Here is a 12,492-nt window from a genome sequence, read left to right on the forward strand (position 1 = left end):
AAACATAGATAAAGTGGAAGTGCTGTGTGTGTGTGTAAACATATATTGTTTATAATGAAATATACTGTATATTTGGCCTGCATCAAAATCTCTCAAATTAACAACACACTGCCGCAAAACTATTTTCCTCTGGGGATTAGTACAGGCATCATTAGGGATGAGGCCACGGGAGAGGATTTGTGAATGGAGGTGAAGCGACGCAATCCAGACAGCAACATAGTGTCGGCCCAGATCCGGGCCACATCTGGATTCAACGCGTCCCAGATGTGGGCCGACACTATGTTGCTGCCTGGTAACTGACGCTGGTAGTTCACATGATAATGACAACATGGTGAATGTAGTACGTCAATATTACATTCATACTACATATTCATACTTTATAGAACGTATTTTTTTAGTGGTCATGTAGTAATTACTTATTCAAAATAAGTACCTACTCAAGAGAGTATGCGATTTCAGACGCAGCCAAAACGTAATAGTTCTGATTCTGATTAAGGATATGCATATCCCTACATATTGCATAACTACATATTTTCAAAAGCTACTAGCTGCCTGAACTAGTTGTCAACTAATCAGTCTTAGGGTCAATGACAAGTAAGAATTTCCATGATTAAGAAAAGAGAAAAAAATCTAGATTAAAACACACATGCCAAATCCAAGTTCTTTTTGTTTTTATACAATTGTCAAGATTTTTTTTTTTTATATACCATTATTATATATATATATATATATATATATATATATATCAAATATATTTACTTTAAATATTATTCTAGTTCAAAATGTATTTTTTTCCACAACTATCAAGAATGAATCATTCATAAATATCATTAGGGTTTTGGGGATGTGCACTGCACTGCATTTTTTCTAAACCTGAGCCTTGTCACATAAAGATCATCCTCCATTTATCTGATTTGAGACTTGCTGAACTTGATACACAGGGTCACGACGGTCTACAGGGGTCTCTATGATATAATTTCCTGTTTTGTTTTTTGTCTGCAAGATTCTGCATGTTGCACATGACTTTGAACCTTTTCCTTTCATTCTTTTAACGAAGCTTCTTCCTGATATCAGATAATTCAGAAATTTCAGAAATTCACTCCATCTATGAATTGCATTTTCATGCATTTTTAAATAAATTACAAAAAAGATTATGTCATTGACCCCTTAACTGCAAGCCCTAAACAATTAACATTTCTTATGGGGCTTTTTCATATTATGTTTTCTAGAAAGCAAAAAAATGGAACAGAATGCAGCATCTTTAAAATATTTTTCACCTGAAAAGGCACATCGATGGGGAGCTCAAAAAAGCATCTGAATTTTTATAGCTCTAGCATTGGTTTTAAATGGGATTAATTTAAAGGTGGTATTTTTTTTTAAATGGGACCATTCTCAATTCGTAACTCTAGTCAAATATACTCAAATATAACGAAGGAATAGATCAAAATCAAATCTGAAGCTTAGTTGGAATTGAAATGGATGACTACAGCGCAGGACCCACCTGTTTCCAGAGGAACTCATCCTCCTGATTGATCCTCCACGTGGTGAGGAGGTGTATGGAAGACAGCACTCCTCCGCTGAGCACTGCCGCCCTCATCCGCACGGGCAGCAGTGTGTAGATGATGTAGATGAAGAAGACGGACCACCAGATCCCCTCCGAGGCGCTGCGGGGGGCGACCATCAGCACCCCGAACACCTGCACCACAATTAACACTCCAATCACAAGGTAGCTGACCATCCACATGTAGTCCTGGTGGAACCCGTTTCGGTTGCACACCACCATCAGCGCCAAGAAGAGGGCCATCGCCACGGAGAGCACGGAGGCGTAGACCACGTCGGGCGGCCCGTGGATGCAGTGGAAGGTGAGCATGACCCCACAGACGATCACCAGGACGCCCATCAGCATTGTGAGGGAGCTCTGATTAAGCCTAAAGAAGTAGCGCTGGTAGAGACGCTCCAGTTTGCGCGACTGGAACTTCTTGGATTGGAACACGCGCACCACCCGCTGCCAGCAGTCGGCCGCCGTCACTGACCCCGTCCCGCTGGCCGTGTCGTCGCTGGAGCCGTCGCAACCCAAGCCGCCACCTTTCCGCCCCTTGACCTCGCCGTCCTCGAAACCCAGGTCCACAGATTTCAGCCCCATCCCCTCCCCCCCACCCCCAACTTTCCCGTAGTGGTCTTCCTGCCATCCACAGCGCATGCCGAAGTTGCCCCCGCCCGTCCCTACTCCTCCTCCTCCTCCAGAGCGGGTGGCCTGAGAGTGGGGCGGCTGGGGAGGAGGCTCCATGGCTTCCACGTCCCGCAGGCAGCTCATGTAGCGTGGGTTGCAGAGAGAGGAGCCAACCTTGCGCTTGGACTTCTTGCCATTGCGCTCGCCCCACACGGTCTTACGGTCATCCACTCTGGCCACTAGGAAGCCGTTGATCCAGGACATTCTGTAGGGAGGCATGAGGAAAATCAGAGTCAGAAGTCAGAGACAGAGTATGATGGCTTTGTACCGTGCTTATGTGGGTCAGACAAAAAAAATAAAAACTTTTAAAAGACATGCGCCAAAGCGTTTTTACAATTTACGAGAAATGTCAAGTGGCTTAGCCAATAAGTAAAAATAAATAATATACTTCCCATCCTTTACAATGAATCTTGATCATTGTTTTCAAAATAAGCTTATAATGTTTTCAATATTATTATATAAAAATAATAAAACAGGTAACACTTTACAATAAGGTTTCATTTGTTAACATTAGCTTAACACAGACTAACAATGTGCAATACTTCTACAGCACATTATTAATCTTAGATAATGTTAATATCATTTACTAATACATTTTTATATATATATTTACTCATTGTTAATTCATGTTAGTTAATGCATTAATTAATGTTAACAAATGAGACCTTATTGTAAAGTGTTACCATTAAAATATTATGTCAAACTACCAAATCTTTTCCTGAATTTCTATATTGTAATGAGGCTTTTCTTCTTTATCATGATTTCAGGAAAAAATATCAAAATGAATTTTAATCGAGTTATTAAAAACATGCTCAGAGAAGAATTAGAATTTGTGTGTTTTTATTGAGGTTTTGTGGATCTCTTTACCTGTGTGGGTTCTGGTGTGCGACCCAGCCCTGATCTTGCTGTCCGAGACACTCATTGAGAGCAGTGGATGAGTGAAAGCAAAAATGTGGAGTTCAGACAAGGGAGTGATGGCTATCAGGGAATCCAGTAGCGTTTAGTTACTGTAGACTGGCCTGATGGATCTGGAGATCTTTTACTGATACTCTGTTCAACTGTATCTTCATAACATCTAGATCTGTTGAGGATAAACCATCAATAGAAACAATGTGAGATCAATAAAATACATTTACAGAATCTGGACAATTTCACTGTTGAATTAAGACATCCAAATGCATTTTCTTACTTAAGGATGCAAATGTTTAATTACTATTAGATGGTTATCACAACACATGCTTTCACATTGTCTAAAATTCCCTTTCTCTGACAGGAACACTATTTAACAGGTTGAAATTACACTGCACCTAAACTAAGCAATAAAACAATCGCAACAAATATGGAAAGCACCAGGTTCATTTCCCTAAACTGTCACTGTTCTTCTAATCAATGACTGGCAGCTCTATATATCTATATATAAATCTATATACACTTCACTTCCTTATCACCAATGATTAACAACAATTTGCCTAAGTAAACCAGTTAAGAAGGCTCAGAAACTGTAACATTAGATGTAAGTTTCACATTTAAGATATTTTGAGCTTTAAATGTTATTCTAGCATGGCTGTGAGGAAGGATGAGGAATTATGCTAAAAGAACATATTTTTTAAAGGGATCATGACATGGATTTTCCTTTAGGTTCGCTTGTAATGTTAATAAAGTTTTTTGCACACAAACAAACAAATATATGTGGGAAAATGATTATTTTCAACCTTCATTCTGACCCTCTGTCTGAAATGATCAGTTTTTAAGGGGCGGCTCCTTTAAGACTTGTCAGTAAACGCCCACTGTTATGATTGGCTAACGTCATTGCATTGACAACAGTATCAATGCCCACTGGACGCGAGTAAGTGTTTGAAAACACTTACTTAAGGTTTGTGATGTAACTGCTGTCAGATCCAATACCGCTGACTGCTTCAACTATCAACAAAAGTTTCTTTGCAAACTCTCCATTACACTGAGCCTAGTTTGCAAAACAATCAGCAGTCAAATTCTCAAAAAAACAAAATCCATCGACATGATCCATGAGGCCATTAAAATAAACCATCCACTTCTTTCTGACACTGGGATCCTTCTGAAGTCTGTACAGAGACACAAGCAAGCTGTTTATACTGGACGAGTCAAAGCGAAAAGTTCGAACTGTTGTCGACAAACTAAAGCACGTGAAGTATGTCAGAAACTGAATGCGCATCTGTATACTGTATCCAGTGTAGACAGCGTCAGTGATTATAATGGGCTCTAATATGCTTTTGTCACGACATGACGTCCACATCCAGTGTAAGCAAATATCAGCCGTTAAGCGACTAAATACAAGTGGGCGGAGCCTATTGTGCGATAATGTAAAACTATTCATCGATGTCTTGCTCTGGAGGCGGTCATATGCAAATATATTTTGCCTGTATAACAACACAAATCCTTTAAAGGCACACTATGCAGTTTTACGTTTTTCTCAAACAGCGACCCCTAGAGTCGCTGTGGAGTACTTGTATTTAACATTACTGTCGTAAATACCACTCTCACAGAGCCGTCTCTGCACTCTTCCGACCGCGCTTTCTTCGTTTTCTTCGTCGACTCTGCCATCATTCACGTCTGAAATGCGTGCTAGTGTCTTCCATAGAGGCTGCTTCATATGTTGTTGATGAATGTGACGTCGTGCTGTAAAGCAAGTCATGATTCTCGCGAGATTTGGCGGAGCGCCACCTCTCAAACCAGCATTTCTGGTTTTGCACTGCTTTGCTATCGGGATGATTCGCCCTACTACAAGTTCGTTTACAATCGAAATGTTTTCGAAGCTGTTATATTAAGGTACAAATCTTGCATAGTGTGCCTTTAATATCAAAACAATCTGTTTTTGGAGCTTGATTAAATAAATGTTTTGTTTTCAATGAGGATGACATTTTAAGCTCTGAAACTTACAGGATGTTTTAATGGTGCAAAGACCTCATGTCAAAAGATCAAGGCAAATTTGATTTATCATGTCATGACCCCTTTAATCCTAAATCACCATATACATTATGCAGCACTGTACATTTTCATAACACAGGTTCATTGAAGATTCTAGAGTCCATTCTTTGTATTTTTATGTACTATGCACATTTTATACAGTTTAGCCATATTGAATTATGTTAACAATCATGCAAATAAAGCTTTGGTGACTGCAAAACTGCATATGAAAAGTATCACTGGATAAGAAGAAGATATATTACACTGTTCTCTAGAATACTTGATTTGCATTGGCCAGTTGTGGCATCCAGTCAAATATATCTGAATAATGACAGTTCCCTGGGCAACGGTGTATAACTGACTGCTCATCATTAATTTATAACTTCGCATTAATTCTCATTGCCTAACTATTCTATCTTACATTTCTATAGTATAGTGCATTATATTTTAGAAGACAATCATATAATGTAGCATCACATGGCACTTCCTATCAATGATAATTGTTTCTTTAATCTGAGAGTAACAGTCCTGGTATATCCTGCCTAATCAGAAAATGACAGATAATCAGAGGTAAGACGTGATCAACTTAAACGGATCCTCCGGCTCTCAATCACTCAGTCCTAGCAGGCTTAAACCAGCAGAATGAACGTATAACTTAACAATATTCTTATACAAATGAACACATAGCACATATCTGTCTCACATATCTGGATATGGACCAGCTGGTGATGTTTAAAGGTATTAATGGACAAAAAGGAATTTGTTACTGTCTGTCTTCAGCATTTTACTGGCACATATTCACTTGTATAGGGCATTTTGACTAGTGAAGGGAAACTTGGGAAGTCTCACTCAGTGAATCGGTTCTTCCAAACGGTTTTTTTTAAAACATTTAAAAGTTCATTTAAAAGTTCATTTCAAAAAAGGATTCAGTGGTTCTTTGCGTAATGACGTGGTCCCTGACATCCCAACGTGCCAAATTATTTAGTCTAAAACATTTCAGTAAAGACATATAGGCACATATTGAGGTTTATTATGGTTTTCATTTTGAGTTTCATTAATAAGTGTGTTTATTATAATGTCATGTGTGCTAGTTCAGTTTGTTTCAGCTATGATTCAGGCAACTGATTAATCAGTCACTAAATTAACATTAAACATGCTAAATATTAACTAATTACTAATTTTACACATTTTAGTAGTAATAATAATTCCTAATAAAATCAACTATTTTAATGTTTTGCAATAAACTGTCAACCAAGTCTTAAAGGCCCATTGAAGTCCTTTGAAACGCAAAGCATTTTCAATGTGTTGATGTAATTTCCACTGAAACAGGAAGACAGGGCGGGGCATATCGAACAGCTCCTCCCCTTTTTAAAATAGCCAATAGCGTTTAGTTTAAACGCTTAGTTTACATCACAGCCGTTGAGCTCGGTAAAGCTGCAGTTTCCTCCTAATCTCTAACCGTTTCTACTCCTGATCTCCTCCATATCACTTTAAAATATAGAATTCTGTGCAGAATTTAAATGGGTCCGATCAGACAGGACCCTTTCAGACAGGACGTGGAATGCCCATTTATTTCAATGGCTTGCACTGCGCAAGGACGTTTTGTTGCTGCGTCGACCAAAGTGGAGCGCAGCATTGGCGAGCTCAAGTTCAAAATAGTTAAACTTTTGCAGCTGCGCTCTGTAGAAACGGGGCATCCAAACAAGCGTGGAAATCAGAATGAAAACTCCGCCTACTTTTGCTCTGGCCAGCGTAGCGCAAATCGCTCTGTATCTGAAGGGCTACGCTGAACTCAGCGACCAGCGCAGCACATTCCGCGTCCTGTCTGAAAGGGCCATTATAATGTAGGGGGTGGGACACTTCAGATTCTATAGAGCATTTGATTGGACAGAAAATCTGATGAGAAGCGGAAGTGCAGAGTGATGTCATCAAAATCATTGACCCATATCGGCGGAAGTGAGACACTAAGTTTTGAACACTTATATCTTCTAAATGCGAATTTTGTCATTGTTTTGGAGAACACTAGCTTAGAGATAACAGTAAAGCTAACATATTTATATTAAAGCCAATAAACTTCAATTTAGATTTCATGGGGGCTTTAAAACTTTTTATAGGAGCATTTGTGCCTATTAACGTAACTTACTTTTGGCCATATCAGTTGTGGACTAGATAAGAATATGTAATAAAAAGAGAAAGTAGTGCTTCAGCATGTTAAGTATACTCAAGAATCATCATCAATCATCATCATATGAGTCATTCAAATCGGTTCTGTGAACAAGATCCAAATCAAAGAGGGATTCGTTCACGAACCGAACATCGCTCATTAGAACGCACTAATGACACAGTACAGTACGTATTAACACCCACAGCCAATATATTCTGAGTCATTATTTTATTAGAGGCCATACAAACGAGGAGTACTGCACAAATGTGCTTGTGTCTGTAACGTGCACCCTCGAATCGTGCTGTATTCCTCCGGGACATTTGCACGACATTTCAACAGCCGCGCGCTGGTGTTACATAATGCAAAATTGTAGAGATCGCAATGTCGCATCAGTCACAACACTAATTGCTATTAATCTTAATCTCCGTTTCATCTTAAGGAAAGGAGCTCAATATATAAAATATAATCTCCTTTAAAAAAGAAGAAAAGAAGAAAAAAAAACATATTTACGCGAGCATCGACGTGTGTACATAAACATAAACGACTGTTCGCCATCGCCATAACATAAGCATGCTGCATAATTTCAGCGCTTCATCGATGGCTCATGTTGCCAGAAGAACTATGCAGCATTTCTCCCATAGCATAGGCCGTTTGGAGATGTTTCGTTACATAACACCGAGTGTGTGTTCAGTGTGTATGTGTGTGTTTGGTGTACCATATTCGCAGCAGCGACCGAAGAGGCTGTTACAGTAACAGTGTGCGGATACTTGTGCAACACAGCATGTCACACCCGACCGCCAAGTGTGGTCTACTCTATACAGACCCGTCCTTCACCTAAACGAGCTGAATTATAGCGCGCTACAGGCCGTGAACGCGCGTCCACTCGCTCCATATCTGCGGTGGATCATAGCGTGCGAAACATTCCAACGCATCAGTCATCATCGCCTTGTTTCACAGAGGCAAACACGCACAACTCAACCATCATTTGGACATCAAGCCTTATGCCTTAAGCCTCGCGCATGACATCTATTTAGACCGGCAGCTGCTGTTTTGCTCTTTATTTCACTTTTCTTTTTTTCTTTTTTTCTTTCTTTTTTTGCGGGACCGTTCGACCTTTAGGGCAACATCAGCAGTGCGAGCTAAGACAGGCATTACATCGGGACGTTTAATCCTGAATATATCGCTGGTGTGAATGAAGAGGGGTGTTGCATTTGGCTATTGCATATTCGTCATGTCAAAACTCAGGGCTAATGCTGCATTAAAGCCTTCTACACGCGCGCATCTGACTCTTCCAAATGTCCTCTATAAAAGGCAAACGCTTGTTTAACGCGTGTCCATCTGAAACCATGCTAGAAAGCAGCCCTGCATAAAACATGACTGATCACCCTGGAAAAAGCTCTGACTCACCGTGCACATCTCTCGGTCTCGGGCGCAGCAGCGGCGGTGGCGTCTCGAGCGCGCGCGCGGGCAGTCGGTCGGTCGGTCGCTCGCTCAGTGTCCGTGTTGTCGGCAGGGCGATGTGTTTTTTGCAGGCATCGAGGACAGAGGGCCACAGACTGTGGAGCTCTGCCTCGCTCGTGCTCCCGTCGTTTCCCAGCCTCTCCCCCTTCACACAGACGCGGTGCCAGTCTCAGTCTCCACGCGTCTCAACACTCCCCCTAAAGGCCTGCGAACAAGCAGCTCCTCACTGCCAGCTGATATCACCTGTCCTCCTCCTCCTCTCCTCCTCTGATGTGAGGAAACCCCATCAGACTCATCTATCTATCTATCTATCTATCTATCTATCTATCTATCTATCTATCTATCTATCTATCTATCTATCTATCTATCTATCTATCATATTTGTACACTTAACCCACCGCCATTATATTGCATAACAAAATGTCAAACCGCTGACATTTGAAAGCCACATGCCACAAGCTCTCATTTCAAGCAAAATATTTAAAAACAAATATTAAATGACACAGATATTTGAGAAGTGTTTTTGCATACAACGAAAGCCAATGTTCTCAAAATGTTATTTGGTTCCCAACTTTCAAAATATCTTCTTTTATTTTCTGCTGAATAAAAAAGTTATACAGGTTTGGAACGACATTAGGGTGAATAAATGATGACATATTTTTAATTTTTGGGTGAAGTCCTCAAGACCATAACGTCTATTAGCCTACAGTATTTTCTAAAAATATACTCTATCAAAGTTTCGATAAATATAAATATAAATAATATAAATATGTTTATTTTAAATAAATATTTCCTGACAGAAAGAATAATAATAATAATAGTTAATGTAATAAAATTATAATTTTCACGTTGTCACTTTTTGCCACAGGACTGAAGATAATGGAGATGGACAGAAGGCAAGATCATAAAATATATATCAACAAGGTTTTATTAACTAGAAGGCAGGCAGGAGTAACAGAGCGCACAAAAGCATAAACATAACACTAACACGTATGAACAACAAAACAGAGGAACGAAATACACAGAGATAATGAAATGAATATGAACAGGTGTGAAGATTAGATGAGTGTGAGCCAGGCGGGATTATGGGAAATGTAGTGCGAGGTGACTGGGGATTGTGACACTTTTACTGCATAAAAACATTTTGTAATTTAAATTTGGTGAAATCCCTCTTTCTATATTTTAACTTATTTTTAGTTCAAAAACATCTCACAGACTCTGGTTAGTATACTGTACAGTGTGATAATAAGCTTCGGTCTTATAATATTTTCTGTCTTACATAATACTCATGACATGCCCACTCAGGCATATTGAAAAAGTAATTGATTTGTACATAATTTCTATCATCTTAAGTCTAAAAACAAAATGTCTCCTTTATTTAATACATTAATATAAATCGTCAACAAAACTGTAAGATTTCCTGTCTAACAGTGGTGACATCTTTTATAACATATTAGCCAGAGTTCTTATAACATCTCAGATTACAAAGATAAAAACTAAAAACTCACTATTGTCCGCTGTACCCAGATTGATGGTGCTTTCCATGAAATGAAACATGAGGCAACTGCGGCAGTACGGGTATGTTTTGTGAGTTATCAGATGTCATTCACATGATAACTTGCAAATGTGTGGTTAGTGTTTGTCTCAGTGAATAAAGACATTTCAAGTGGGAATTCCCAGTTTATAAAATACAAATAAACTCTAATGGAGCACTCACTTCAAAATACAGTGTTGGGGAAAGTTCATTTTAAAAGTAATGCTTTACAGTATTGCACCACTCCCTAAAAAAGTAACTAATTGCATTGGTTACTTTTTATGGAAAGTAATGAGTTTCGTTACTTTTGCATTCTTTTTTCACACCTGGGCTGGGCTTGCTTGTTTAATAACAGTTATATTTTGGCAAATTTAAATGCAAATTCACCTGTACAGTAGAGGGTGCAGCTCCAACAAACCCTTTAGCTGTGCTGCCACTCTGGATTGCCGAAGAACAGGATGAAGGAGAAGAAATGAAACACAATGCACTATGCCCTACTCAATCCCAACGGCAGAACATGACCATAAATCATTAAATTACTTCCTTAAAGTGAATATTGCATGTTTCCTTCGCTAACGGACCTGTGGAAGGGCCCTGTGTAGTTATAAAAAAATTAAAAAAAGAGCCAAATATGAAACTATGAATGGTTATTGTGTAAATGTTTGATTCCATGCACACTATTCCATGCACATTTGAATACAGAGAACAAGCCAAGACAAATGCAGCTATAAAGACTACCAGTGAAGACAAACCTGTTTCATTTAAACACAGCACACCCACCACTTGAAGTGCAGGAGGATATATGTCTTGCGAGCATTCAATTATGATGATTTAAACATCTAAACACACATTAGGACACAAATATAAGCAGCATGCTTTTCATTTAAACAAAAGCTTGGGATGATTTCTGTCTGTTGGGTTCACACAATTGTAATTCAGTGCCGCTGTACACTGGTTGTTGCTTTGCTGTTCTGTAGTGATGGTAGTAGACATGAAAAAGGTAGAGTAAATACAAGACTATTTGTCTAATGCTCAGCTGACAAATAGGTTTGGATAGACTGCCAGATCTTTGCCCTTCATAGGTTCCTCATTGCCTTAAGGTAGGGCTATTTTCTTTGCTATTTGAACCAGCGCTGGCGTTTGTTTGATTCAACCTCAGAGGGGAACTTGTGTATTCTAGTACTGTAATGGTGAAACTTTAACATAATGTACCTTTAATAGTAATTCTGTTATTAGGGAGGATAAACGTGCACTAATTAACCCATAAAGCCTACTGTATCATATTTGATAACCTACATGCCTTCCATACTTATACTTTCATTGCAAGTAAAAAGACTTACAGTATATATATATATATATATATATATATATATATATATATATATATATATATATATATATATATATATATATATTCTGTAAGTCTTTTTATTTGCAATGAAAGTATAAGTATGGAAGATTTCACTTCCATTATATATATATATATATCAGAAACTGCACCAAACTGCATATTTTTGCTCAGTTTGGGCCTCTAAATAAAATTGGTTCGAATCAGAGCTCCATATTCTCACTATATCATACTATATTATCCACAAAAGCCTGACCCAAAACAACACATATTGCAAACTGTTTTATATAGATAGATAGATAGATAGATAGATAGATAGATAGATAGATAGATAGATAGATAGATAGATAGATAGATAGATAGATAGATAGATAGATAGATAGATAGATAGATAGATAGATTTATATTTAAGTGCAATAGAAACCATTGCAATTAAAACAAACAAAACAAACAAAAAAACACAAATACAGCTCTTTATCACCTGTAATTACACAGAGGCAGCACCCTGCTGTTTCATAGTGAAATCAGGGTCCAGCTGTCAGCAGTGCATCACTTGTCACATCAACTCATTGGCTGCATGATTTTAGTGTCTGAAGATTAGTGGCTGCCAAAGGAGTTTACATCCACGTGATTGACAGCCTGATTGCTTCAGCGTGACGGCGTAAACAGGGAGGAAGAGCCTTTGGACATGCACACAACACAAGACACTTTGAATCACAAGTTACAACAATCACAAGTGGAGTACTATAATATTATTATTTCAGCCATATCTTCAAAAACTAATTTATACTGTTTGTAAAAATTAGGAAGTT

The 12,492-nt window shown here is 38.6% G+C and overlaps 1 protein-coding gene across 1 annotated transcript in view; it reads right to left on the reverse strand.

Annotated features, from left to right (window-relative positions):
* adcy6a (adenylate cyclase 6a) overlaps positions 1-8,997 on the reverse strand; it is a 57,065-nt gene extending 48,068 nt beyond the window's left edge. Inside the window, exons 1-3 of the mRNA XM_084097943.1 lie at positions 8,745-8,997; positions 3,098-3,311; positions 1,502-2,435 (exon numbers count right to left, since the gene is read on the reverse strand). Of these exons, the coding sequence (XP_083954069.1) occupies positions 1,502-2,434 (933 nt within the window). The 5' untranslated portion in view covers position 2,435; positions 3,098-3,311; positions 8,745-8,997. The remainder of the gene's footprint in view (positions 1-1,501; positions 2,436-3,097; positions 3,312-8,744) is intronic.
* Between the last annotated feature and the right edge of the window lie 3,495 nt (positions 8,998-12,492).

Source organism: Abramis brama, assembly GCF_963993115.1.
Source record: "Abramis brama genome assembly, chromosome: 22".
Taxonomy (NCBI): domain Eukaryota; kingdom Metazoa; phylum Chordata; class Actinopteri; order Cypriniformes; family Leuciscidae; genus Abramis; species Abramis brama.